The sequence below is a fragment of the Trichomycterus rosablanca genome, chromosome 26 (genome assembly GCF_030014385.1).
Source record: "Trichomycterus rosablanca isolate fTriRos1 chromosome 26, fTriRos1.hap1, whole genome shotgun sequence".
NCBI classification, from domain to species: Eukaryota; Metazoa; Chordata; class Actinopteri; order Siluriformes; family Trichomycteridae; genus Trichomycterus; species Trichomycterus rosablanca.
Genome location: NC_086013.1, coordinates 11961371 through 11987938, shown reverse-complemented (window position 1 = coordinate 11987938; position 26568 = coordinate 11961371). Strand labels below are relative to the sequence as shown.

At 39.4% G+C, this 26568-nt stretch overlaps 3 protein-coding genes and 2 non-coding genes across 5 annotated transcripts in view; all 5 read right to left on the bottom strand.

Annotated features, from left to right (window-relative positions):
• Window positions 1-1331, bottom strand: part of cita (citron rho-interacting serine/threonine kinase a) — a 70051-nt gene extending 68720 nt beyond the window's left edge. Inside the window, exon 1 of the mRNA XM_062988269.1 lies at window positions 1302-1331. The gene's annotated coding sequence lies outside the window, so the exon portion shown is untranslated. The remainder of the gene's footprint in view (window positions 1-1301) is intronic.
• A 3649-nt stretch (window positions 1332-4980) lies between these two features.
• On the bottom strand, window positions 4981-21048 carry rab35a (RAB35, member RAS oncogene family a). Its single transcript, XM_062988515.1, has 6 exons — window positions 20902-21048; window positions 19332-19382; window positions 17801-17924; window positions 14788-14912; window positions 14081-14205; window positions 4981-6306 (listed from the first exon to the last, which is right to left on the bottom strand). Exons 1-6 carry the CDS (start codon window positions 20951-20953, stop codon window positions 6178-6180), a joined length of 606 nt encoding a protein of 201 aa, XP_062844585.1. The 5' UTR covers window positions 20954-21048; the 3' UTR covers window positions 4981-6177.
• A 1198-nt stretch (window positions 21049-22246) lies between these two features.
• On the bottom strand, window positions 22247-25897 carry rplp0 (ribosomal protein, large, P0). The gene is made up of 8 exons (XM_062988399.1): window positions 25879-25897; window positions 25459-25567; window positions 24557-24732; window positions 24062-24149; window positions 23834-23980; window positions 23288-23473; window positions 22868-23008; window positions 22247-22460 (listed from the first exon to the last, which is right to left on the bottom strand). The coding sequence occupies exons 2-8, from the start codon at window positions 25510-25512 to the stop codon at window positions 22299-22301; spliced, it is 954 nt and encodes a 317-aa protein (XP_062844469.1). The 5' UTR covers window positions 25513-25567; window positions 25879-25897; the 3' UTR covers window positions 22247-22298.
• On the bottom strand, window positions 23609-23736 carry LOC134303763 (small nucleolar RNA SNORA63). The gene has a single exon (XR_010007694.1). It is a non-coding gene; the product is annotated as a small nucleolar RNA SNORA63 (small nucleolar RNA).
• On the bottom strand, window positions 24338-24466 carry LOC134303762 (small nucleolar RNA SNORA63). The gene has a single exon (XR_010007693.1). It is a non-coding gene; the product is annotated as a small nucleolar RNA SNORA63 (small nucleolar RNA).
• Window positions 25898-26568: the final 671 nt, after the last annotated feature.

Here is a 26568-nt window from a genome sequence, read left to right as displayed (position 1 = left end):
GGCATTAATGTTAAATCTTTTCAAGTGACCAGTCAAATGTATTTATTTATTAGGATTTATTTAACATCATGTTTTACACACTTTGGTTACAACTATGACAGGAACGGTAGTTACTCTTTACACAAGATTCATCAGTTCACAAGTTTAATGTCAAACACAGTCATGGACAATTTTGTATCTCCAATTCACCTCACTTGCATGGCTTTAGACTGTGGGAGAAAACCAACGCAGACACAGGGAGAACATGCAAATTCCACACCGAAAGGACCCAGACCACCCCACCTGGGGATCAAACCCAAGTCCTTCTTGATGTAAGGCGACAGTGCTAACCACTTAGCCACCCCGACCAGTCAAATAAAAGTATTTTTATAATAACTAAGACAGTTAGTATGTTTTGACATCAGTACACTTTCAGTACAAAGTTGTGATAAGTATATTTCTGAAATTAATCTGGATATTTAGAAATGGCAGATAACTTTACACTCAAGCATTGAATGATGTGTGTACAGTCTGGTGTCATATAGAATGTTTAAATTGGCTTTTTTCATATATTCTGGTTTACAAAGAATTTACATTATCCTAACAGTCATCTCCAGAACCTATGTGAGATCCAGTGAATTATGATAGCCCAATTTAATCCATAGATGGTTGATGTAGTTGCAGGTTTTTATACTAACAAAGCAGTAGTGTTACCTGGTTTAACAGTACAGTACTTCAGTGCAGTTATATACTGTAATATGGATCTCTGAGGACCTTTGTGGATAATATTGGACATATATAACATAATTCTGTGGAGCTTTGTGGATGAGACTGGTATGAGCAAGCTGTAGCCTAGTGGTTAAGGTACTGGACTAGTAATCAGAAGGTCGCTGGTTCAAGCCCCACCACTGCCAGGTTGCTGCTGTTGGGCCCCTGAGCAAGGCCCTTAACCCTCAATTGCTCAGACTGTATACTGTAACTGTAATGTAAGTCGCTTTGGATCAAATATAAATGTAAATGTGTGTATTTATGTGAGCTGAGCGGTTTGTCCATATTTGGACTTCAGGAACCAGCAGTAACGGTCAACACAAGTGCAACAGCTAACATGCTAACAGTTTAAATGTCATGTTATGTTGTTTATGTTCTGACATACACATTTCTGACATTGACTGTTTTTACTTTCTAGCAAATAAGAAAAATAGTCAACAACACTCAGTGAGCTAAGCTAACATTATACTGCCAATATGTGCCAATATGTGTATTCATATGACCGAAATACTTAAAACGAACATAAATTTAAATAAATAAATAATATTACTTACCAAAAACTCATGTAAAAATATTATAGTAAAAACAATGTAAACTGTCTGTCAATAATTACTTTAACCGAGTTTACAAAACAAACATTATAGCTTCTGCCGCGGCCGCTGAGCTCTCTGTCACTTCCGGATTACTTTCAAATTTTGCGCGCGCTTCTCGACAGCTGATTGGCTGATGACGCAATGACGTCTCGCGCTTCACACGCGCTCATAATAACACTTAAATCTCCCAAAGTATGTGGACACGACTGGAACACGCCAGATCAACAAGATGGGCCTGAAGATCTGTGGGTCTGTTTTACTGAGGGCGGTGGGCACATATCAGTCCCGGATAAGTAGTAGGGTTGCACCGTTTAAAAACTCACATCTGATCAAAAAACTCAAATCAAAGCAGATTTATATGAATACACCATCACATGACAATACAACAGTTTAAGTGAAATACTGAATCAACACTACTATATACTGTAATAAAATCTAAATTATTCTAAGTATTACTCACAAAGTTTCAATATCATTTTTGGGGGTCCTCATCACATCAATAGTGTCTCCAATAACCTTGGTCATTTGTCTACATGTGTCAAAACATCCATACCTGTCAAGTTTTGGATTTAAAAATAAGGGAAATTTTCCACCGCGCGCTTTGAGCCGTCCCACCAGCCCAACCGAGGTTCAGTATCCCTAACATTTTAAGACAGGTTTACAAGAAATCTAAAATAACCACCTGTGAACCACGTACAAACTACAATTAGATGATCAGAATCTGATAGGCCTACCTTTGTTGACACTGAAATGCTGTGGACATTCCTACATATGTAATTCTTATAATACAGCCTAAATGAAAACACAAAAGGGAATTGAAGCACATTTATTTATTTTACATATTTTCAGCATATATACACATTGCTTGTCTTAAAGTGAAACCCGTTTTATTTTCTTCTCCTCTTTAGAAAGGTAAATTCGATGTCCCATTTCTCTAGATATTTACATGCAGTCTTTACTTTTTTGGCAGGAATGCCCTCTCTCTCCTTGCATCCATCCATCTCTCCCTGTTCCAGGTTTGTTCCCGCTGTCCGCACTAACCTCGCGAGAACTGTCACTTGCAGCAGCCTGGGTGGCAGTTCTCGCGAGGTTAGTGACATTTCAGTTTGGAGAGGCACAGGAATGTTTTTTAAAATTATAATATAATACGGGAAATTTACGGGAAAATACTAATACGGGAGGACGGCGGGAAAGAGGGGTAAAATACGGTAGTTTCCCGGACAAAACGGGAGACTTGACAGGTATGAAACATCTGTGAGAAATCTTGGTGTTATCTTTGACTCTGACCTCAGATTTGATAAACAAATCAACTCTGTGGTAAGGAATAGCTTCTTCCAGCTCAGAAACATTGCGAAGATGAGGCCTTTTCTCTGCTATTCTGACCTGGAAAAAGTTATTCATGCATTCATTTCTTCAAGAATTGACTACTGTAATTCTCTGTATATTGGGATTGGTCAGTCTCTGTTGCGGCGCTTACAGGTAGTCCAGAATGCAGCAGCAAGGTTACTGACTAATACCAAGAAAAGAAACCATATTACACCCGTCCTTGCCTCACTACATTGGCTGCCTGTTCAGCGCAGGATTCAGTTTAAAGTGCTTTTATTTGTTTTTAAAGCGCTTAATGGTCAAGCCCCGGCTTATCTCAGTGGTATGCTTTCTCCCGCAACCACACAGCGATCTTTGAGATCAGCCACTCAGAACTTGTTGACTGTTCCTAGGGCTCGTTTGAAGCTAAAAGGTGATCGTGCATTTGCAGTTTATGCTCCGAGGCTATGGAACACTCTACCTCCTACTATTAGACTATTCGATTTTTAAATCACTCCTAAAAACATACCTTTATAAGCTGGCATTTGAACAGTGAGGAGCCGTGGTAATTATAATTGTTTAGTCTATTTTTATCTGTTTTATTTTCTCTCTTACTCTGTATTTTTATTTGGTTTTACTTTTTTAACATGATGTTGTCTTATGTATGCTTGTTCGATGTACAGCACTTTGGTCAATGTAAGTTGTTTTAAGAGTGCTTTATAAATAAAATTTACTTACTTACATTCACACCTTGGCGCTGGAGGGATCAGCAGCCTGTTGCAGGAGCTCCTACATACTTTGCTTTATTGTGCTCTTTTGCTCTTTTTGCTCTTTCTTTCTGTTCTATTTTTTGTTCCTTATTTTTATTCTACTTTTATTTACTCTACTTATTGTATTTACACTGTACTGGAGCTGCTGTAACACTTGACTTTCCCCCATGGGGATCAATAAAGGAATCTTAATACTAAAATGCATTCATATGACCAGTATAAATGTAAAACCCACTGATTTCAATGGGAGGTTTACAAATAAATGTATTTCTATCTATCTATTTATCTAGTAACTAGAGTACAACACACACACTTACACACAAACACTTAAAATTTAATGTGACAAATCCACAAAAGTAGTGGTAATTGAACTGCATATATAAATATTAAATATAAATGTTTTTTTATAGTTCGGCTAAGCTACATACTTTTACTCGTTTACAAAAACTACATTATCCTAATCCTCGTCTCCAGACCAGTACTTTGAGAGCCAGTGAATGATGGTAGTCCAATTTTATCCATAAATGGTCGACGTAGTTGCAAGTTTTTATACTAACCAAGTACAAGTTTACCTGATTTAACAGTGATTTTGGTTTGCAAACACCAGTGCAGTTATATAATACCTGGTTCGTATGAACCTGCAGCCAACCTGTGGACCCTTGTGGATAATACTGGTCCCCTTCGATGTAAACCAAAATTCTGTGGACCTTCGTGGAGAAGACTGGTATGTATTTATGTGAGCAGAGCGTTTTTTGTAGAAGGTCCTGACCTACACAAATGATAGGATGAATGTTAAAAGTCAATTGTAGAAGCTAACAGCTACAGTAGAGCAGCAGATGGAGCTGCCATGCTAACACAAGTTTTGCTCACTGTGCCAGCAGGAGGGACAAATGAGGACAACTGGAGCAAAATGCCCAATGAATAAATTAACAGCTTGGACTACACAGGAGCATGCATAATTACAGAAGAGCACAACAAGCCAGTAAATAAAACATGCTCATCAGAGGACAATTGGACTGTGAAGATTTCACAGGGTTTTCAAGGTTTTATGAAGGCAGACAAAGCACCAATTCACTGTATTTACAGGTACCACACATTCATCCATTCACTCACTTACACCTAGGAAAGATACACTCTGATTTTCTCCAACCTTACAAAAATATGTGCAGAGTAACCGAAGGAACACTTACGTGGGCACGGAGGGAACAAACAAAACAATACTGAGTAAATTTAAGTATTAAACGCATGTTCTCAGGTCCAGTGTTCCTCTGCTATATCCACTGTACCAGTGGAGACTCCATGCCACCCTGTTTTTGGAAAAATTAAAAAAAGGTAACATATGAAAAATAAACATTCCAACTTTACAGTAACACAGTTGCCTAGGGCTTGTATAGCAGGGCAGATGTTTAATAAACTGATTTGTTTGAAAGGAGTTTTTTTGGGTTGTGCAGCCCTCTGACCAAGACTGGTTAGTAAAAATAAATATAAAAATAAATATAAAATAATGAATCAGATAATTACATGTAGCATTGAAGCAATACCATTTCTTATTTAAAAAGGTTTATTATTATTTAGATTCATGATAAGGGGAACAATGAGTGGCAAAATATCAAAATAAACTCCAGTGTACACCAGATCAATAAGCTTACACATATATAAACACACATCTAGTAATGTCTATGTACAGAAATGTGTGTTTGTATATGTAGCAGCTGTACATCATGTGGATCACAATACTGATATGCACACACAATTTTAAGGCTCAATTTTTAAAATATATATTTTATATGTTTAATTCAACATTTGTGTACATTTCTTCTGTTATACTTTACTGTTTATATATAAAACATTATGCATACCTTCAAGCCCTGCACTTTCCCTTCAAATCAGTTTGGTTACACAGAAAACTGTAGTTGCCAATAAGACTATATAGATAGTTGAGCACTGGAATGTACAATTTGTTTCATTTACTACAACAGAGGTTTTAGGGTTTAAAAACTTAAATATGATAAATACAAGGGATCTTTAAAAAGTTTTCACACTTTTATATTTTCATTGGAAACAATGAGGGTGGCAGGAGTAGTAATTGGTCGTGTCTGAGAGATTGAGAGATGCTTATAGTCCGGATTTAGCGCCATCTGATTTCCACCTTTTTGGACGCTCAAAGAAGCTTTACGGGGAAGAAGAATTTCATGTGATGATGTGAAAGCAGTGGTGCATCAGTGGCTACGTGCTCAACCAAAATCAAGGTCGCTGGTTAAAAACCCCAACACTGCCAGGTTGCTGCTGTTGGGCCCTTGAGCAAGGCCCTTAACACTCAAATTGCTCAGACTGTATACTGTTACAGTACTGTAAGTTGCTTTGGATAAAGGCATCTGCTAAATGCCAAAAATGTAAATGTATTACACATGCTTTTAAGACAGAAAACTAATTTTAATCCATTAAAAATATGCACAAGGAAAGCATTTCAGTCTCCTGTAAAGGTCATTATGGCATCAGGCTTCCTTAATCCTTTCTCCCAATAAAGGACACAGGTACCACTTGAAACTCTTCCTCATAAAAACATTTAAGTCTCCACAAGTCCTTTAAAAAGTGTTCAAGTCCATAGGATGATATATTTCACAAATAAATCTTAAAATAGATATAGACTCTTAATATCGGCTGGTCTTTTTTCATGAGGCTGTGTTCTGTGTTGAGCACTTGTCAGTTTAGTGGCATGTTCAGTTGGCTCTGACAGGGCAAAAGTGTTTAAGTTCAGTCTGTTAGCAGCATTTCTTCTTGCGTCTGCTACTCCTGTTGAGGTTTACTACTTCACTCTGCTGTTGCTGCTGCTGCCTGGCCACTGACTCTTTCTTTGCTCTGAGAACAAGTTCTGTAATGCAGTTAAACATCTAAAGGAAGAGAAAAAGCAAACAATAGATTTAAGATACAGTGTATCACAAAAGTGAGTACACCCCTCACATTTCTGCAGATATTTAAGTATATTTTTTCATGGGACAACACTGACAAAATGACACTTTGACACAATGAAAAGTAGTCTGTGTGCAGCTTATATAACAGTGTAAATTTATTCTTCCCTCAAAATAACTCAATATACAGCCATTAATGTCTAAACCACCGGCAACAAAAGTGAGTACACCCCTAAGAGACTACACACCTAAATGTCCAAATTGAGCACTGCTTGTCATTTTCCCTCCAAAATGTCATGTGGCTTGTTAGTGTTACTAGGTCTCAGGTGTGCATAGGGAGCAGGTGTGTTCAATTTAGTAGTACAGCTCTCACACTCTCTCATACTGGTCACTGAAAGTTCCAACATGGCACCTCATGGCAAAGAACTCTCTGAGGATCTTAAAAGACGAATTGTTGCGCTACATGAAGATGGCCAAGGCTACAAGAAGATTGCCAACACCCTGAAACTGAGCTGCAGCACAGTGGCCAAGATCATCCAGCGTTTTAAAAGAGCAGGGTCCACTCAGAACAGACCTCGCGTTGGTCGTCCAAAGAAGCTGAGTGCACGTGCTCAGCGTCACATCCAACTGCTGTCTTTGAAAGATAGGCGCAGGAGTGCTGTCAGCATTGCTGCAGAGATTGAAAAGGTGGGGGGTCAGCCTGTCAGTGCTCAGACCATACGCCGCACACTACATCAAATTGGTCTGCATGGCTGTCACCCCAGAAGGAAGCCTCTTCTGAAGTCTCTACACAAGAAAGCCCGCAAACAGTTTGCTGAAGACATGTCAACAAAGGACATGGATTACTGGAACCATGTCCTATGGTCTGATGAGACCAAGATTAATTTGTTTGGTCCAGATGGTCTCAAGCATGTGTGGCGGAAATCAGGTGAGGAGTACAAAGATAAGTGTGTCATGCCTACAGTCAAGCATGGTGGTTGGAATGCCATGGTCTGGAGCTGCATGAGTGCAGCAGGTGTTGGGGAGTTACATTTCATTGAGGGACACATGAACTCCAATATGTACTGTGAAATACTGAAGCAGAGCATGATCCCCTCCCTCCGGAAACTGGGTCGCAGGGCAGTATTCCAGCATGATAATGACCCCAAACACACCTCTAAGACGACCACTGCTTTATTGAAGAGGCTGAGGGTAAAGGTGTTGGACTGGCCAAGCATGTCTCCAGACCTAAACCCAATAGAACATCTTTGGGGCATCCTTAAGCGGAAGGTGGAGGAGCGCAAAGTCTCGAATATCCGCCAGCTCCGTGATGTCGTCATGGAGGAGTGGAAAAGCATTCCAGTGGCAACCTGTGAAGCTCTGGTAAACTCCATGCCCAGGAGAGTTAAGGCAGTTCTGGGAAATAATGGTGGCCACACAAAATATTGACACTTCAGAAACTTTCACTAAGGGGTGTACTCACTTTTGTTGCCGGTGGTTTAGACATTAATGGCTGTATATTGAGTTATTTTGAGGGAAGAATAAATTTACACTGTTATATAAGCTGCACACAGACTACTTTTCATTGTGTCAAAGTGTCATTTTGTCAGTGTTGTCCCATGAAAAGATATACTTAAATATCTGCAGAAATGTGAGGGGTGTACTCACTTTTGTGATACACTGTACATATGCAGACACTATATGCACTATACTGTGTAAAAATGTTGTGTAAAAAAAAAACAGACAATGAGGAGGTTGTCCAGGGATTACAGAGAAGTTTGGGGTCAGTCCCTAAATCTGATGCAACATCAATGCCAAGATGTTATTTGGAAGATGCCAGAAAAAAGCCCTTTTTATTTTATACAAACATAAGCACATGTAATTGGTGGATACAACCACAGTATTGACTGATTTGGATCTAAATGACAATTTGGACCACAGACCGGGACCGTCATCTATTACATTTCTTACACACAGAAAGAATAAATAATTAGAGGTCACTACAAAAGCAATGAAAACACTGCTTCTATTTCCAACACACTTCAAGTGTTATTGTCTTATATCACCCCTAGGTGGGAGCATTTCGTTGCATTGAAAAACACTCACGCCGGTCTGTGAAATTATATCTTATATGAATCAGGTCCGTGATGCAAAAAATGTTTGGGATCACCGACATAGAGAACTAAAAAGGCTTTTTGGCAATCCTCTAGCCAAAACCACAAACCATAAAAGCATGTGAGGTAAGTCTAGTCCACAAGACAGATCCCAAGAGCCTGAAGAATTTGGAAAGATTGTGATTAAAATAGGCTTTCAGACTTCTTGCTCTAACCAAAATCTAACCAAACATTATAGGACTCTGCTATGGTGCTACTAGGGTGCTACTAGAGCAATAATACAATGTTTATCACATTAAAAAATCAATAGCACCAAAACATCTTACTTCATATTTAATGGACTGGACATCCTGGGTTTATTTCCATTAACCCAGTAGTTCCAATGTGAATTGGTCAAGATGCTTTTAACTTTTGAACCTTATAACCTCATTCAGTTTTGGTAACATTGAATGTTGACAGTAAAACATTATGTAGGTCTTTAGGTAATCCATTGTCGATTGTTTGCAAATATAATGTAACTAATTCTAAAAAATCCTGCGTATCAAGCTGGGTAGTTGGAAACATGATGTTCACAATAAGGGCTTGGTCAGGTCACACCACAAGCTGGCAGTTTACAGGATGAGAGTGAAAAATTGAAGTCTGTAGTGTTTTTTAAACGTTATATACAAGGCTGAAGCCTTTAGCCTCTAAATATTTCAGACATGACCCTAAGAGTTTTCCTGTCTGCAACCTCTGCCCTCTTTCTTCATCTAGCTCTCCTACAACTAGTTTAAACAAGAGCTTCACTCAAAATATGCAATATGAGCAGAAGCAGATCCAAGACTAGCCAAGGTATATCTTATTTAAATTGATGGTTATATTTAATTTCTTAAGCACAGAGCCCAAACACATACAGAAGGATATTTTCCCTATATTCTTCCACACTTGCAGCCACACTTCAACCAGTCAATAAGAGTCACTGTTATCACAGTAATGAGGTGATTCCCTATCTGTCCTTTACTCTGGACACTCAGACAATTGTGTCTGTTGAGCACCTGACCAGGCTGGTAACAAATTATGAAAACATTGTATGATACCAGAACCTAAAAATGTCATTATTTAACACATTTCAGGGAAATACACAAGAGAAACCTGAGCTGATGACAATCTGATGACAATGGGGCAGTTGTAGCCTAGTGGTTAAGGTACTGGACTAGTAATCAGAAGGTCGCTGGTTTTAACCCCACCACTGCCAGGTTGTGATTGTTGGGCCCTTGACCCTTTGAATTGCAAGGCCCTAACCCTCAAGTGCTCAGACTGTATACTGTCACACTACTCTAAGTCGCTTTGGATAAAGGCGTCTGCTAAATGTGTAGAATGAATGAATGAATGAATAACAACACTGTATCTATTTCAGAGTCACAAAGGACCCATCTTCCTCCAACATAAACAACCAACTAGCCTCCCTCCAGCCTGTCTGCTATATTCTATGAGAACCAGAGATTTAAACATGTACAGCCTGACACAGAGCATCAAAGTTTCTGTTCTTTGCCGTACACAAGTGCTAAAGACAATTATATAAACAATCACAGGATAGCAATGCAAAGGAAGCCAGAAACCAGCTGGAAACAAGTAAAATATTCAAATGAGTAAGTATGGTGCGTCAGCAGTGCTAACATCCTAATGCAGTGACTGTCAGTTTTCTATTTTAGCAACTGGCTGTTGTTTTAAATTTCACAATGAAAGTCATCTTCTCCTGTGACTCAGGAGTGTGAAAAAGAGTGTTACACTGTGACATCGTTATAAAATACCACAGTTTTACGTTGTCAAGGTAACAAGGTGTTATAATTGACAGAAGCAGGTTGTATAAATTAAAATAAGATTTCATCTTTACTGTGGGGGGTCCCATTTCCTTGTCAAAGTCAATGTAGAGCTGGCAAAAGGTCATGAATACAGACTACTAAACCAGCTATTTTTAATATGCAGTGACACATGGCATATAGCTGAAAGCGAAAGCGTCTGTAATTACATACAGTGTATCACAAAAGTGAGTACACCCCTCACATTTCTGCAGATATTTAAGTATATCTTTTCATGGGACAACACTGACAAAATGACACTTTGACACAATGAAAAGTAGTCTGTGTGCAGCTTATATAACAGTGTAAATTTATTCTTCCCTCAAAATAACTCAATATACAGCCATTAATGTCTAAACCACCGGCAACAAAAGTGAGTACACCCCTAAGAGACTACACCCCTAAATGTCCAAATTGAGCACTGCTTGTCATTTTCCCTCCAAAATGTCATGTGATTTGTTAGTGTTACTAGGTCTCAGGTGTGCATAGGGAGCAGGTGTGTTCAATTTAGTAGTACAGCTCTCACACTCTCTCATACTGGTCACTGAAAGTTCCAACATGGTACCTCATTGCAAATAACTCTCTGAGGATCTTAAAAGACGAATTGTTGCGCTACATGAAGATGGCCAAGACTACAAGAAGATTGCCAACACCCTGAAACTGAGCTGCAGCACAGTGGCCAAGATCATCCAGCGTTTTAAAAGAGCAGGATCCACTCAGAACAGACCTCGCGTTGGTTGTCCAAAGAAGCTGAGTGCACGTGCTCAGCGTCACATCCAACTGCTGTCTTTGAAAGATAGGCGCAGGAGTGCTGTCAGCATTGCTGCAGAGATTGAAAAGGTGGGGGGTCAGCCTGTCAGTGCTCAGACCATACGCCGCACACTACATCAAATTGGTCTGCATGGCTGTCACCCCAGAAGGAAGCCTCTTCTGAAGTCTCTACACAAGAAAGCCCGCAAACAGTTTGCTGAAGACATGTCAACAAAGGACATGGATTACTGGAACCATGTCCTATGGTCTGATGAGACCAAGATTAATTTGTTTGGTTCAGATGGTCTCAAGCATGTGTGGCGGCAATCAGGTGAGGAGTACAAAGATAAGTGTGTCATGCCTACAGTCAAGCATGGTGGTGGGAATGCCATGGTCTGGGGCTGCATGAGTGCAGCAGGTGTTGGGGAGTTACATTTCATTGAGGGACACATGAACTCCAATATGTACTGTGAAATACTGAAGCAGAGCATGATCCCCTCCCTCCGGAAACTGGGTCGCAGGGCAGTGTTCCAGCATGATAATGACCCCAAACACACCTCTAAGACGACCACTGCTTTATTGAAGAGGCTGAGGGTAAAGGTGATGGACTGGCCAAGCATGTCTCCAGACCTAAACCCAATAGAACATCTTTGGGGCATCCTCAAGCGGAAGGTGGAGGAGCGCAAAGTCTCGAATATCCGCCAGCTCCGTGATGTCGTCATGGAGGAGTGGAAAAGCATTCCAGTGGCAACCTGTGAAGCTCTGGTAAACTCCATGCCCAGGAGAGTTAAGGCAGTTCTGGGAAATAATGGTGGCCACACAAAATATTGACACTTCAGGAACTTTCAATAAGGGGTGTACTCACTTTTGTTACCAGTGGTTTAGACATTAATGGCTGTATATTGAGTTATTTTGAGGGAAGAATAAATTTACACTGTTATATAAGCTGCACACAGACTACTTTTCATTGTGTCAAAGTGTCATTTTGTCAGTGTTGTCCCATGAAAAGATATACTTAAATATCTGCAGAAATGTGAGGGGTGTACTCACTTCTGTGATACACTGTATTTATGAAGAGTATGTTTTACACACAGTAACAAAATCCTTCAACAATTCACATAACCAGTTTTCTAATTATTATTTTCTGGTTTTGCAAGGATTTATTTACATGCAATGTAGTAATACCACCAGTAATCTGTCACCAGTCTCTACCACCAGTACTTGTTCCTTCTCATGATGAGCATGTTGATATTTCAGAGCTTAATCAGGAACAACAATGAGTACAGGTTGTAGATAAACATCCCTTTTTTAAGCGTCTTGGGGAGGATATAAAAGTTTAAGTGCACTCGGCTCTGTGCACTCAGTCATTACGCTTTTTTCACATGCTGACCAGGGAAGACAGTGCTCATTAGAAACTATTAAAAATATTTTACTAATTAAACCCTTAGGGTTTTGATTCTATTAAAATCTATTTGGTTTTATTTTGATTCTGATGGTAAACACAATGTATTAAAAACATATACTCCTCATATTCTGTCACCGATGAAACAAAGACTTTTCATACATAGAGTTATTACAAGAGTTACTATTTTGATGGTATGTAAGCAGGCAGTGTTATTGAATGGATTTATCTAAAGCAGTACATTTACATTTTCAGCATTTAACAGACGCTTTTATCCAAAGCAACTTACAGTACAGTGACAGTATGTCGTCTAAGCAATTGAGGGTTAAGGGCCTTGCTCAAGGGCCCAACAGTGGCGGGGCTTAAACCAGCAACCTTTGGATTACTAGTCCAGTACCTTAACCACTAGGCCACAACTGTCCCTTGCTTTTGCAGTAGGCAGTCGTAGCTCAGAGGTTCAGGTACTGGACCAGTAATCAGAAGGTTGCCAGTTTAATCCTGAACAAGGCCTTCAACCCTTAATAGCATTCAGTCATAACTGTAAGTAAACTGACAGTCACTGCATTAGGATGTTAGCACTGCTGACACACCATACTTATTCATTTGAATATTTTACTTGTTTCCAGCTGGTTTTCAGTTTCCTTTGTGTTGTTATCCTGTGAATGTTTATATAAGGGGCAAGCCGTAGCCTAGTGGTTAGGGTACTGGACTAGTAATCAAAAGGTCGCTGGTTCAAGCCCCACCACTGCCAGGTTGCTGCTGTTGGGCCCTTGAGCAAGGCCCTTAACCCTCAATTGCTCAGATTGTATACTGTCACACTCCTGTAAGTCGCTTTGGATAAAGGCGTCTGCTAAATGCTGAAAATGAAAATGTTGCATTGGATAAAAGTGTCTGGTAAATGCCACCAACGGAATCCAAACTGATAAAAATGACACAAGTGGCTCCGTTGCTCACAAGTGGCAATCGAATTACAATGACACCATAACAAGCTTAATTAATTGTGAGACATAATGTGACCTCTCGAATCAACTGGCTTAATATATGACACTCCTTCAGTTTAACAGTAGCCTTCTGGTTCCAGGCTTTATCTTTAATGAGATTAAAAGTCTAAAGAAACTTGTAAAGTATTTTGGTTTAAAGGTGTTGGGTGTGTCACAATTTCAAAAGTTATTTTCTACCCCCTGGCGTATGAGGCTCTACAATCTGTATAGGAGGGATCAAGGTATTGTACATAATATGCCAGAAATACAGCGGTGCTTAAAACATCTCTAGGAGAATTAAATCAAACAGGAAGCCTATTTCTAAAGTTGGAGACGTTGGAGCTGCTTGTGTCTTTGAGTAAATTTCTCCTGTGTTTAACAGGGGCAGGTTTTAGGAAGCTTGTGGGCGTAGTCAATGTGTGTTTAAAACAATGCTCATAGCCAAATCTTCCAAAGCCTCATGGGACCCCTTTATTCTTCCCCAAAAGCTACACCCTAAATACACAGGCAATGTAAGCATGAGTTACTAGCAAGTAAAACACCTTCTTAAGCTTTGTGATTTAATATTACTCGCTAACTTATTATCAAAGTGATGGCAATGTGTGAGGGAGGGAAGGCTGGATGAAAAATCATGTTTCCCCACCCCCACCCGTCCCAATCATTTCAAGCCCTGTAGGCTCATGGCTTACTTACATCCTCTATGTTGATGTTCTCCTTGGCACTTGTTTCGAAAAGCTGAATTCCCATCTGCTCTGCAAACTTCTGTGCGTCGTTGGTCTCCACCACTTTCGAGTCAGGGTCGTCATTTTTATTACCCACTATGATATAAAAAGTAGAAGGAAATTAGCACCAAAGGGCAATAAACTTTGCTGTGATATCATTTTATTTACGCTGCATTTATATCTATGTGTAAAAACAGTGTCACAACAGGCATGGGTTTGTTTTTTTGTTATCAATGTCCACATAATAGCTGAGTCACATGACAGCTAATATACCTCCTCCAAGACTCATTCTACACTATTCTAATGAGAATAAATTTGTCTCTTAAGTAGCACCTATGAATTTCTACTTTCATGTTTTTTGGACGATGTGTATTGCCCCAGTACCGTCTGCAGAGAAGCAGCCCCATATCATGATGCTCCCACCTTACTTAACCATACTTCACAATGGTTATGGTGTTTCTGGGATCATACAACTGACAGGCCAAGCTATTGCTTTCATTTTCAGCAAAAGTGGAACTGGTGTAAGAATGAAGATAATTGATGTCCAATGCATTGTTCATTGTTTACTGTATAACTGTTGTTCCTGCTGTTTTCAGGTCATCCTGCAACTTTATTCAAGTACCATGTTATAAAAAACTCAGTTTGTCAAAGCAAAAATCGATCAACAGTAGCACTTACCTAATATTCGACAAACATCGTCACAGTTTTGATTAATTTCATGAAGCCATCTCTTGACATTTACAAATGACTCTGCACTTGTGACGTCATACACTACTATCACACCATGTGTACCTCTGTAGTACCTGCAAAAAAAATTAAAACGTCATTAGTCTCCAAACATCAGAACAATAAACAATTAGGTTTATACCGATTGTGAAGAATGGTACAAATTAATTTTCTAATCCAATCCACCAACATTTTTACACCATGTATGTATGTTTTGTTGCCCGATGACACAAACACAGTAGATGAGGATAAAGTCAAGGTCCCAACATTGCTTACACAAGTGTTTACACAAGTTTAAACTCATGCATGACATGTTCTAGGTGCATGTTAAAACAGTGTGGGCAGTTATATCAGACACTGTGCTTCAAATCTATTACTCACAGACATGTTGGATTAAACTGGAAAAACACAGCAATACAGGGTGGGAACACTGGCTCAGTGGCTTACAGAAAGAAGGTCCTGGGTTCGATTCGCAGGTGAAGTGGTCCAGGTTCTTTCTGTGTGGAGTTTGCATGTTCTCCCCGTGTCTGCATGGGTATCCTCCAGGAGCTCCGGTTTCCTCCCACAGCCCAAAGACATTCAAGTGAGGTGAATTGTCCAACAAGCTCATGGTCAGATGTTCATTATACTGTACAGTGTATTTTACAAGTGCAAGTAAATGTATGACTTCAACTGTAAATTGGAGACAATGTTATTATTATTTTAGGGCAGTTAGTGTAATAACGTTTTTCAATAAACGTTTGATGGCAACACAGAAACTGACCAAAATAATTAAAATATAATGTATGTTTGAAGATTTTCAATGTGCTCCTGGGTTTTCCAACTGTAAAAGCCTTAACTTAACCCTAGGCATACAGCTTAAATTTACACCGAGAGAAAACATTTATGCAGTTAGAAGGGGGATGGGGCAGCCATGGTGACCTGTGTCTGCATCATTTCCTCTTAACTGTTTCTACTGACAGGAAGTGGTCACCTGAGATGAGCCATAAAAGCCTTTACAACTGAAGAGCTCTATTTCAAGTTTACTGCCGAGCTTGTTTACAGCAAGAAAACCTTGTTTAACACATAATTAGGAATTTGACCTTACACATGCTTAGCACAAACACTAGCCATTATTCTGGGCAATGTCAGCGACATTGTCTATGACTGCTATATCTTGCCTGCTGCTGTTTGGACAAAGCTGCAGAATAAAGAATTCACTTAGTCTAATGTAATGACAGAGCATACTGCTGTGCTACTGCATACCAGCAGAGCTTATCAACAATATCTGGTCTGTTTACCTCATCCAAGACTGATAGTCTGATACTTGACTTTCTCACAACAAACAGGTTTTAGTGTGACTGATAAACAGTGAAGCCATAATACAACAAAAAATGCATTCAGTGCAGAAAAGTTAATTTAAATGAAATAATTAATAACGTATTATTCATAGTTAAGTTCCTACCTAATTCATGGCTGTGAAAATCGTTATAATCCAATCACCTTTTAAAACAAGTAACCATAGAGTTACCTGATAAAACCCACTAAGAATCTAAATGATTAACTGGTTAATCTGTTACACCAATGAACTAACAAAAAAGGTTATTGTTCGATCAATGCTGATGGTTGAAATAGTCATTAATATTCACTTTCAATAGCTGATGCTTGATTTCAATATACTGTAGAATAAAGCTACAGAGTTTGTGTCCATATTTTATATAAACTTATTTAAAGAGAGTTTTTTTTTTATTATCCAAAGCTACTTACAGTTCTGTGACACTATACAGCCTAAGCAATTGAGGGTCAAGGGCCCAACAGTGGCAACCTGGCAGAGTTGCGACCTTTAAATTACTAGTCCAGTACCTTAACAGCTAGGCTACAACTGCCCCCTATTCATTTGATGTGTCCAATCAATCAGTCCTATCAGTTTGGTTTTTTGGTTTGTTTGTTTTTAAACCTAGGAGACCTTTTTTGTTAATAAGTATAATGTCAAAGATATTGCAAATGTGAAGTGGATATTTCAACTGAAAATAAAACAAAGCCTTGTGGCTTTTTGGGGGAGGGGAACCATAAGAAGAGATCAAGTTTAAAGTCAAATTTAATTAAAACATTATTTTACATATTTAATGATAAGCAAATAGAATTTGGTCTTTAATATCTAAAGCAACCAACAGCCGATGATTCACACTCAGGATTGTTAGAAATGACAAATGAAATAAAAACCAAAACTAAAAAGTGAATTCTAATCTCTGAACTTTTGTGTAATGAAACTGGGTTACTAGAGTCGACTAAAAAGAAGGTAGTTCAGACTTCTGAAAAAGGAAGTAAGACTGCTCATCTTGCCAAACAGGGTGGTGATCACGTAAACCTGACAAAGCTAAACATAGCACGGAGTAATTTACCTGTTACTGTACATCTCACACTCAGGATTTAAACTTTTACTGCAAAATTTAGGGGTCAATATGTTCCTGAAGTAAAATGTATTATTGAAGTTTTTACAAAGTAAGACATTAATGCTGGAACAGGAAATGGACTGTTGTCACAAAGCTGTGAGCATTTTATTCTATATAATTTATTTTAAACACTTGTTAGCTTTGGGTGTGGGTAAACCAACTAAACTCAGGAAGGGTGTCCACATTCTTTGGCCATATTACATATACAGGGTTCATTGTATTTATTTATTTATAAGGATTTTAACGTCATGTTTTACACTTTGGTTACATTCATGACAGAAACGGTAGCTACTCATTACACAAGATTCATCAGTCCACAAGTTAAATGTCAAACACAGTCATGGCAATTTAGGAGGAAACCCGTGAAGACACGGGGAACATGCCAACTCCACACAGAACCGCCCCACCTGGGGATCGAACCCAGAACCTTCTTGCTGTGAGGCGACAGTGGTACACACTGAGCCACCATGCCGCCCCTGTGCTGTGAACTAAGGTCTAGTTTTGTGTACAGCAAGGCAAACTAAGGTACTTACGTTGACGTAATGGTACGGAACCGTTCCTGTCCTGCTGTGTCCCAAATCTGCAGCTTTACCTTCTCTCCGTTTATATCCACTGTCCGGATTTTAAAGTCCACACCGATAGTGGTTATGTAGTTACCTGAAATATGGAAGCATTATTGACCTGTAGTAAGTGACAAAATGTTAATGGAACTGTACAAGTTATTTATTATAACCTAAAAGTAAAAATCTGTTCATTGAAAGTAAGTAGAAGTGTGCACTTAGAAAGCAGAATATGTTCACTGTACCTGTCCTTTAAACTAGGTAGGTCGCAGTAGCGCCTGATTTCCTCTATTACGGCACATTTGTCACACTTAACGGTTTCAGATCCTCATACAAAATGCAATATGAGACAAGAAAAACATGAACCAGCCCATAACACCGAGGTTTTTAAATGATCGTTTAATTTAATGAAAACCAACTATTATGCAAGACCTATGTTAGTAATATATGTATGTATGTATGTAAGCTAAACTTAATAGCTGGTTGTTCCACCTTTGGTAGCAACAACTGCAACTAAACGCTTTTGATACCTGGAGATCAGAATTTTAGCCCACTAAAATTTTTAGCCCACTTTTTACCCCTTTTTCTCCCCTTTTTAGCGCATCCAATTGTTCAATTAGCATCGTGCTTCCTCTCTGTCTATGCCGAACCCTGCCCTGACGGAGGTGATTGAAGCTAACCCGTATCCCCTCCGAAACACGAGCAGCAGCCAGATGCATCTTTGCCACGCACACATTGACGAGTTTGGCGCCACCTAGCGTTGCATGCGGAGAGACACACCCTAAGGGCACCCCCTCCCATCTCTGTGTAAGCGCCTCCAATCAGCCGGCAGAGACACAATCGCATTCTGACAGAGAGAGACCCACATCCGGTTCTTTGTCCCACCCCCCACATGAGCAACCGGCCAATCGTTGCTCATATAGCCACTCAGCTTAGAACCGGTAAAGCAAGGCTGGATTCGATACCACGCTTCTCAGAATCCAGCCCTGGTTGCAGCGCGTTTCTTTTTATTGCTGCGCCACCTGAGCGGCAGCCCACTCTTCTTTAAAGAATTACTTAAATGTAGCCTCACTAAAGGCCTTTTAAGCACAAACTGTCAATTTAAAGTACTATTACAGTACTTTTTAGAATACTATGCAAGCAGCTGAGGGCCTTGCTAAGGGACCAAACAGTAGGTACTTGGCGATAGTGTAAAATGAACAGGCAACCTAAACACGTCCTGTACCTTAACCGCTGAGCTACCACAATAGCAGTTTAAAATGCTACTGATGTACATATAGATGTATGTTTGTATTATTTTAATGACTTGCTGTAAGTGTGTTTGTAAATGGTTAACCATCAACAAACGGCGGTCGATTATTGGTTAGAAAAATTTGGCAAAACTGGCATCCCTACTACTATGATTTTTTTTTAATTACCCAATTTGCAAATCAACTTTCTCTTCCTCAAACTACGATGCTTAGACTATCTTACTTGATACAGGTTGTAATGGTTGTTAACCTACCTGAAAATGTGTTATCTGCAAACCTCAGCAGTAGACTGCTTTTCCCCACACCTGCAAAAAGAGAGTGAAAGCAATTACCAAAGTAATATATTCATACATTTTGTTTAATGCTTTTTAAAAGACAGGAGTGCTGAGGTGGCACAGTGGTCTAATGATCTGATCTACCACTGTGGAAAATTTTTTCCTTTAGGTTAAGACTGTAACTTAAACAGTAAATCTTTATCTTCATCTTCAACAAAGCTGAATTTTGACAGACACCCTTCATCGTGCAACATTCTTTATTTTTACCTGGGCTTGGGACCAGCACTAAGAGCGCACTTACAAGTACTCCTCCCAGTGGCCAGGCTGTTCGGCAATACACTCCCTCACACATAGCCAATCACATCTATTTAGCTGTCTGACAGCCAGGTTAGCATATTTTACTGCTGCAGAATAGGAAGGAAGCGTGGGGCGAAAGGGCAAGGTGCTATCGGCTGGCCACCTACACATACGTGACTGGCTATGTCTGAGGGGGAAGGGTGGATGAACAAAGACCTGTGATGGATTGGCACCTTATCCAGAGTATTTTGGGTGTTTTTGCTTGTACCCAATGTCTTAAATTTTAAGGGTGTAAGCAACATTAATATCACTATATCTTTACCCCCCTCCACACTTTTTTCCACTTAGTTTTTGTTTTACTCCAGCTACTTCTGAGCCAATGCTAGGTCTGTTTTTGCCACCAGGTTAGTCTTATTTTAAGAGTATAGTAATGACAGTAGTAATTTGTATATTTTTAGATTAAATAAGATTCGGTTGAGGTTTAAGATAAGACGTGTGTGTTGGTTTTTTAACATATAATGACTTTTAAAAAAAAAATGGTAGTGGTCTTTTTTCCAAAGCTGTATACTTTATCATTTATTTGCTCTGCTAGTGTAATTTTAAGCGTCGCTTTTTACAATGTCTGCATAAAGTTCACATTTTAAACTATTTACACATATTACCGACTCAATGCAGGCGACTAGTTACTTTAATTTAACATTTTTTTTTAAATCAGAAAATAAAAAGCGGTATGTAAACACAGCTAACTGTACTACAGAAGTAGCTTTTATTTACACCGGCTGCCACCAAAAACATTCATACTAACTAGTATGCAAGATTAGTGCACCACTAACTGCGCCGGTAATGTTTAGACATACTGCGCAGTACGGAAGTATGCAAGTATGCGCATTTTAAACATTCTCTTTTTAGCATCGAGATAACCAGTTAGTAGGAGTTTAAATATATAAGTGCATTGTAATAAAACAAGTTTCCTTCACAAATTACTAGTCTAACTAACAAACATCACAATTCAACTGTAAAACGTCACATTTGCTCGAACTGAAATCAGGCATCCTGCTTATAAGGTTATATTGTATTAAACACACAATATTACACGAGCTTGTTTGCTATTAAAGCAGCCGGGCAGCATTAGCCTGGCAGAACAAGTCAGATCATGTGAGTGGAACCACAGAGCAACGCAAACTGTGAGAAATCAGAACTGATGCCGAGTTATCGGAGGCCCGTTTCCGTGCTGGATGTGCTCCGGACTCACCGCTATCACCGATGATCAGAAGTTTAAACAGGTAATCGTAATCCCGCGCCATGTCACCGGCAGCGCCGTCCTGCTTTACTGAACCCGGTGTGTGGAACACGGCTGTGAGGAAGCCGACTTTCCGTAGCCGGTGGGTTTGTGGATCAGACGTTCACACCCATAAAGACAAGCAGAGACTCTCACTCGCTTTAATTCCCACCCACTATACCCACTAGTGCGCATGCGCGGGAACAAGAGGCACTGCATACAGAATCAGAACTACTTTATCGAGTTCTTACAGTAGTACCCACTTATGTAGAAGAATAAACACTCATTTAAAACAAAGAAAAAAGAAGAAACATTTGCAAATAGAAAGTAAAAAATTTAAAACAAAGAAAGAAATTTGCAAATAGTAAAAATTTAAAACAAAGAAAAAGGAAAAATTTGCAAAAAGTAAAAAATTTAAAACAAAGAAATTTGCAAATGAAAAAAAAAATTTAATAGAAAAAAAGAAAAATTTGCAAATTGTTAGTTATTTCACACAATTAAAATCCTTACATTATTGCACGTATGAATAACGAATATTGCTTGTTTATTTGTTAGGATTTAACATCGTTTTTACCCTTTTGGTTACATTCATGACAGGAACAGTAATTATTCATTACACAAGGTTCATCAGTTCACAAGTTTATATCAAGCAGTCTTGGACAATTTAGTATCTTCAATTCACCTCACTTGCATGTCTTTGGACTGTGGGAGGAAACCGGAGTACACCCAAGCAGACACGGGGAGAACATGCAAACTCCACACAGAAAGGACCCGGACCAACAATATTGCACAGATAAACCAGTGTCACACATTAAGGGAGGTTCATCTGTGCAATATACGCTGCTGCTTTAAGGTTTCTTCTTGAACGTCACACAGTAATGGACAATTTTGTATCTCCAACCGACCTCACATGCATCTGAACTGTGGGAGGAAACCGGAGCAGACAGGGAGAACATGCACAGAAAGGACCCAGACTGCTCAATCTAGGAATTGAACCCAGGACCTTCCTGCTGTGAGGCAACAGTGCCACCCTGACAGCCACCGAGCCTAGTCTTTATTTAAATACAGTCAATGACTTTTCGTTTATTCTTATCCTGTATTTTTGTTCAACACGTTTGTTAGGCTCCTGATCCATATTACAAATGTTATTCCATACTCCTTAGATTATGGTGTCTTCAGTTAGCACTTCAGTTAGTGTGGGACAAGACACCAGGGCTAATCAAGTAATCATTTTTAAAATTAGAAAAACCCACACTAGAAACCCTTAGACAAGTCCATGGACATCAACTGTACCCCATAAAAATTACAAGAGTCATAATAGGTTTATTCATTTATTGATGTCAAATAAGCAGGTTTGGTGACTCTGCTTTTTAGTCAAACAGGCCGAAGCCCATGTCTTCATCAGACTCCTCGGATTCCTCCTTGGCTGGCTCGGCAGCGGCAGCAGGAGCAGCAGCAGCAGCGGTTACCACTGCGGCAGGTGGAGCAGCAGCCACAGCGAAGGCAGAGGGGTCAGCCAGGAAAGCCTTAACCTAGGGGATAGAGATACATTTGATCTAATAACTACCAAGTTAATTACCACAAAAAATTTCATTGGGACATCAATACCAGGTTCGACATACTGTAGTATTCAGGTCATCGATAATCTATAAGCTTTATCACCCAAATAAACTTAGGACAACTTTCATACTACCACTTACCATCAAGTCTTTGACACTTGTATAACTATTACATAATTTGCCTTAAAACCATGAATGTATATACAATTTCATATCAGCTAATAAGAAAGCTACCAGAATGTATACATGCAGTTGGTGCTTCATGACCACATGAATGCCCAGTTTGCCATTTAAAATTTTTACATGAATGAGGAAACTAACCACCAATATGGCCAGTCAGCCTTTGTACTAATGTAACAAGATGCTGGTAGAATATTTACCTTTTCAGCCAAGGGGAAGGAGTAGTCTGTCTCCACAGCAACAGCCAGCACCCTCTTGTATCCATTGATGATGGAATGGGGGATAGAGGCAAGAGTAGGGTAGCCAATCTGCAGACACACACTGGCGATGTTCCTCACACCCTAAAACAAACGAAAAGTCTCATGTAGATTCAAACACTTGTTGCAACGTGGACACAATTTATCGAAATTTCCTAGACCATGATGTTGTGCCATTTCCAGCCAAATGTAATGTATGAGACCAAGCGTCCCTGCAAGTCAAGGGAGTGCTGACGGGCAGAGATAGTAAGAAAGTTTGATTTTTGCAGGGGGAACGACAAACCAGCACCACACAAGCCGACGTGTAACCCATCCTGCAACATTAATTTTGCTATAAAATGCAGCATGTTTGTTTTGACTCACCTCCAGGAACCTCTTGTGCAGGGCATCTTCAGTGATGTCCAGCACCTCAGGGCTGTACACACTGCCATTGTCATAGACCTGCTGGATGATCAACCCGTAGGAAAAGGGCGAGATGTTCAGCATGTTGAGCAGCGTGGCCTCACTGGCACCCACCTTATCTCCAGGCTTAATCAGTTGCACATCGCTCTAAACAGATGGTAGAAAACATACATAGCGGTTCATTAGTAATCATTTAAATTCTAACATTAAGCATTTGCCAATAAAAGGACTGAGAAAGAGCCAGGTCAGATATACTGAGGCTCATTAGTAGCAGCCTCTAATGTGTCTGAGACTAAGCGTCCCTGCATGCCGGAGATCACTGGCACACAGGGATAGAAAGAAACATTTTTCTTTTTGCAGGGGGAACGACAGAACAGCACAGAACAGCTGTTATGTAACTTAACCTGCACACTAAATCACCAGTTTCCTAATCAGTCTAATTTCTTAATTCATCCTATAAACGCTTGCATTATTCATAAAGCTACACATTGCATTTTAAAAACTTACCAGGATTTCAATGGTTCCTCTGGAAATCTTAGTGGTGATACCCAAAGCCTGGAAGAAAGAGGTCTTCTCAGGACCCAGCCCAGTGTTTTGAGCTGGCACAGTTACATCACAGGGAGCAATAGCGCCAGCACGAGCAGCAGCTGGCACCTAACAGGTAAAGAAATAAAAAAATTATACATTAAATTTTTAACAAGCGCTGGCTTATAAGTAATAGAAGTCGTGACTTACCTTGTTAGCCAGCAGCAGGTCCCGAACCTCAGTCAGATCTTCCTTGGTAAAGACAAAACCCACATTTCCACGAATATGGGGCAGCAGCCTGCAAAAAAGTTAACCTGCTCAGCTACAGCATTAAAAATTAAATTGGCAACCCTGATTACTATGCTACTCTAGTCTCACTGCAAGTAGACAGTGGGAGATACTAATGAAAGTGCAAAGAGGTAACAAACCTCTTTATACACAGTACTGAAATATATTTATACCAGATACACAAGATTACACAATTTAATGTTTGAAACCAAGCGTCCCTGCAAGCTGTGGGAATGCAGACAGACAGGGATAGTAAGAAACAAGTTACTATGTGCAGGGGGAACGACGAACCAGCACTACACAGCTGATCTGTAACTTATCCTGCATCACTAAAACCACTAGCATTTTGGACCCCACAATGTAACGCAAGTGGTCATTACAGTAAAATTACCCAAACTAAGTCTATAGCAGACATACTTCTCCAAAGCTGGGTTGTTCTCCAGGTGACCACGAATAGCCTTGCGCATCATGGTGTTCTTGCCCATGAGCACGATAGCCTTGCCCCGCAGGGACAGACGGATGGTCTGCATCTGCTTGGAGCCGACATTGTCTGCACCCACGATGAAACACTTCGGGTAGTCATTCAACAGTTGCTGTAAAAAATAAAAAAAAATAAAAAAAGTGAGCACCTCTACAAATAAATAACCATAGCATTCCTTCAAAGTGAAACGTCCAATTCTGTAAGGTTACTAGTTAATAACATTTATCAAATTAACATTACAATAACAGAAAGGGAGAAAAATAATCATTAACTGCCCTTAATTATATTTTACATAGCATCAAGTCAATTACATGAATGACACCTGGTGTCCTAGAAAGTCTAACCTATTCTAAAGTTTGCAGAATTTTAATTTACAGTACAAACATTTATGTATAAGGCTGTCTTGTACCAAACTATTACCAGAGAGAAGTGCAAGCATGCACAGGTTTAATGGGACCCATGATGTTTTAAGATATCTGAGATCAGAGGCCATACCACAATTCACTTCATTACTAACTAGCACTTTCACTTGCAACGATAATTGGGTTACTAATTTCCAATTCAATTTAAGTACTTGTAAATTTATGATGGAAAGACATACTTTACCTAAATATAATAATAGAACAACCAAATATGACAGTGAATCTATCAAATATGTTGGGTAGCAGATATTGTGGGTTCCTAATTGCAAACATGACTTGGATTTGATCTCACAGGGTTGTGTTTTATTCATGTGTACTTTTTTTATTCTTCATTTTTATCCCTACATTCTAAGCTCATGTAAGGTGATCTATATGGTACTCAACTGATCAAAAATTATTAGATTAAAATGACCTACAATGATTTTTAAGAAGTAGTTGGACTTCCACGTGGCCCTGTCTTCCCTGGGCATCTTTGCAGTGCTTCCAAGGATCGGTTAAAAGCCGGTTTAAAGACAAGGTGATAATCTAGAGGTAAAAAAGGAAGAAAAAAGGCTTGAAACAAAAAATGCTTAATGGAATTAGTTTATTTTAAAGCTTTTGGTCACAGCTGTTGAACACATGGCAAACGATTATTTTACCAACATGGCGCCAACAGGCCGCTAAGCCAGCATGCTAATATAAAATAACCCTACTTTATTAACCTTTAATGTTACGCAACCGTTCATAAATGTTTAAATTAAAGATTACTAAAACATATTACGTATATTTGTGCACTTTAATTAAACAGAAAACTTCAATACTGCTAAAATTCAATACACACGAAACACTCCACTCACCTCACAGTAGGGACGCGTGAACGAAAAGACACGGAAACGAGCACAAGGCGTTTTTATATCACACAAGCAGCCAATCACATTTCGGCTTAACAAATACTGGTTTCAGCTGATTGGTCAATTATAACGTCAGTTTACGGAAACACTCGGAAACACACGAAGTCGCACGAAAGCTAACGGAGAAGCACGAGGACGCAGCCTGGTCCAGCGAGCTACCCAAACATTTAACGTTGTTATTGTATTGAGTAGCAGGTATTTCTATTACAGATGGATTATAAATTAAACAACAATCAACGGCAGTTACTCTTAAAATAACACAAAGACTGCCAGATTACTGTGTTGCATCCACAACCCAGACTTTGCCGCGTTGTTTCCAAAAGATGCTGTCAAAGCTAACTGTAATGCAAGTGCACTATAAACATTGTGCACAAGTTGGGTATCACATCTCTTTTTGGAAGCTTTATCACAGCAGAATATTAAAATGCAGGTAGAACATGACATTACTTATGTGACTGGTAACACTGCTGTTGTGCAGTGGTGGTGGATTATTTAGCACCTGTAACACTGGTGTTTATTTTTGATAACATTGCTGCCAAGCTGGCAATCCCCCTACTTAAAACATCTTCCCTAGCATCTGTTCCATCCATTATTTTGCATCATATTCTGCTGGATATTAAACGAGCCTCGAATCAG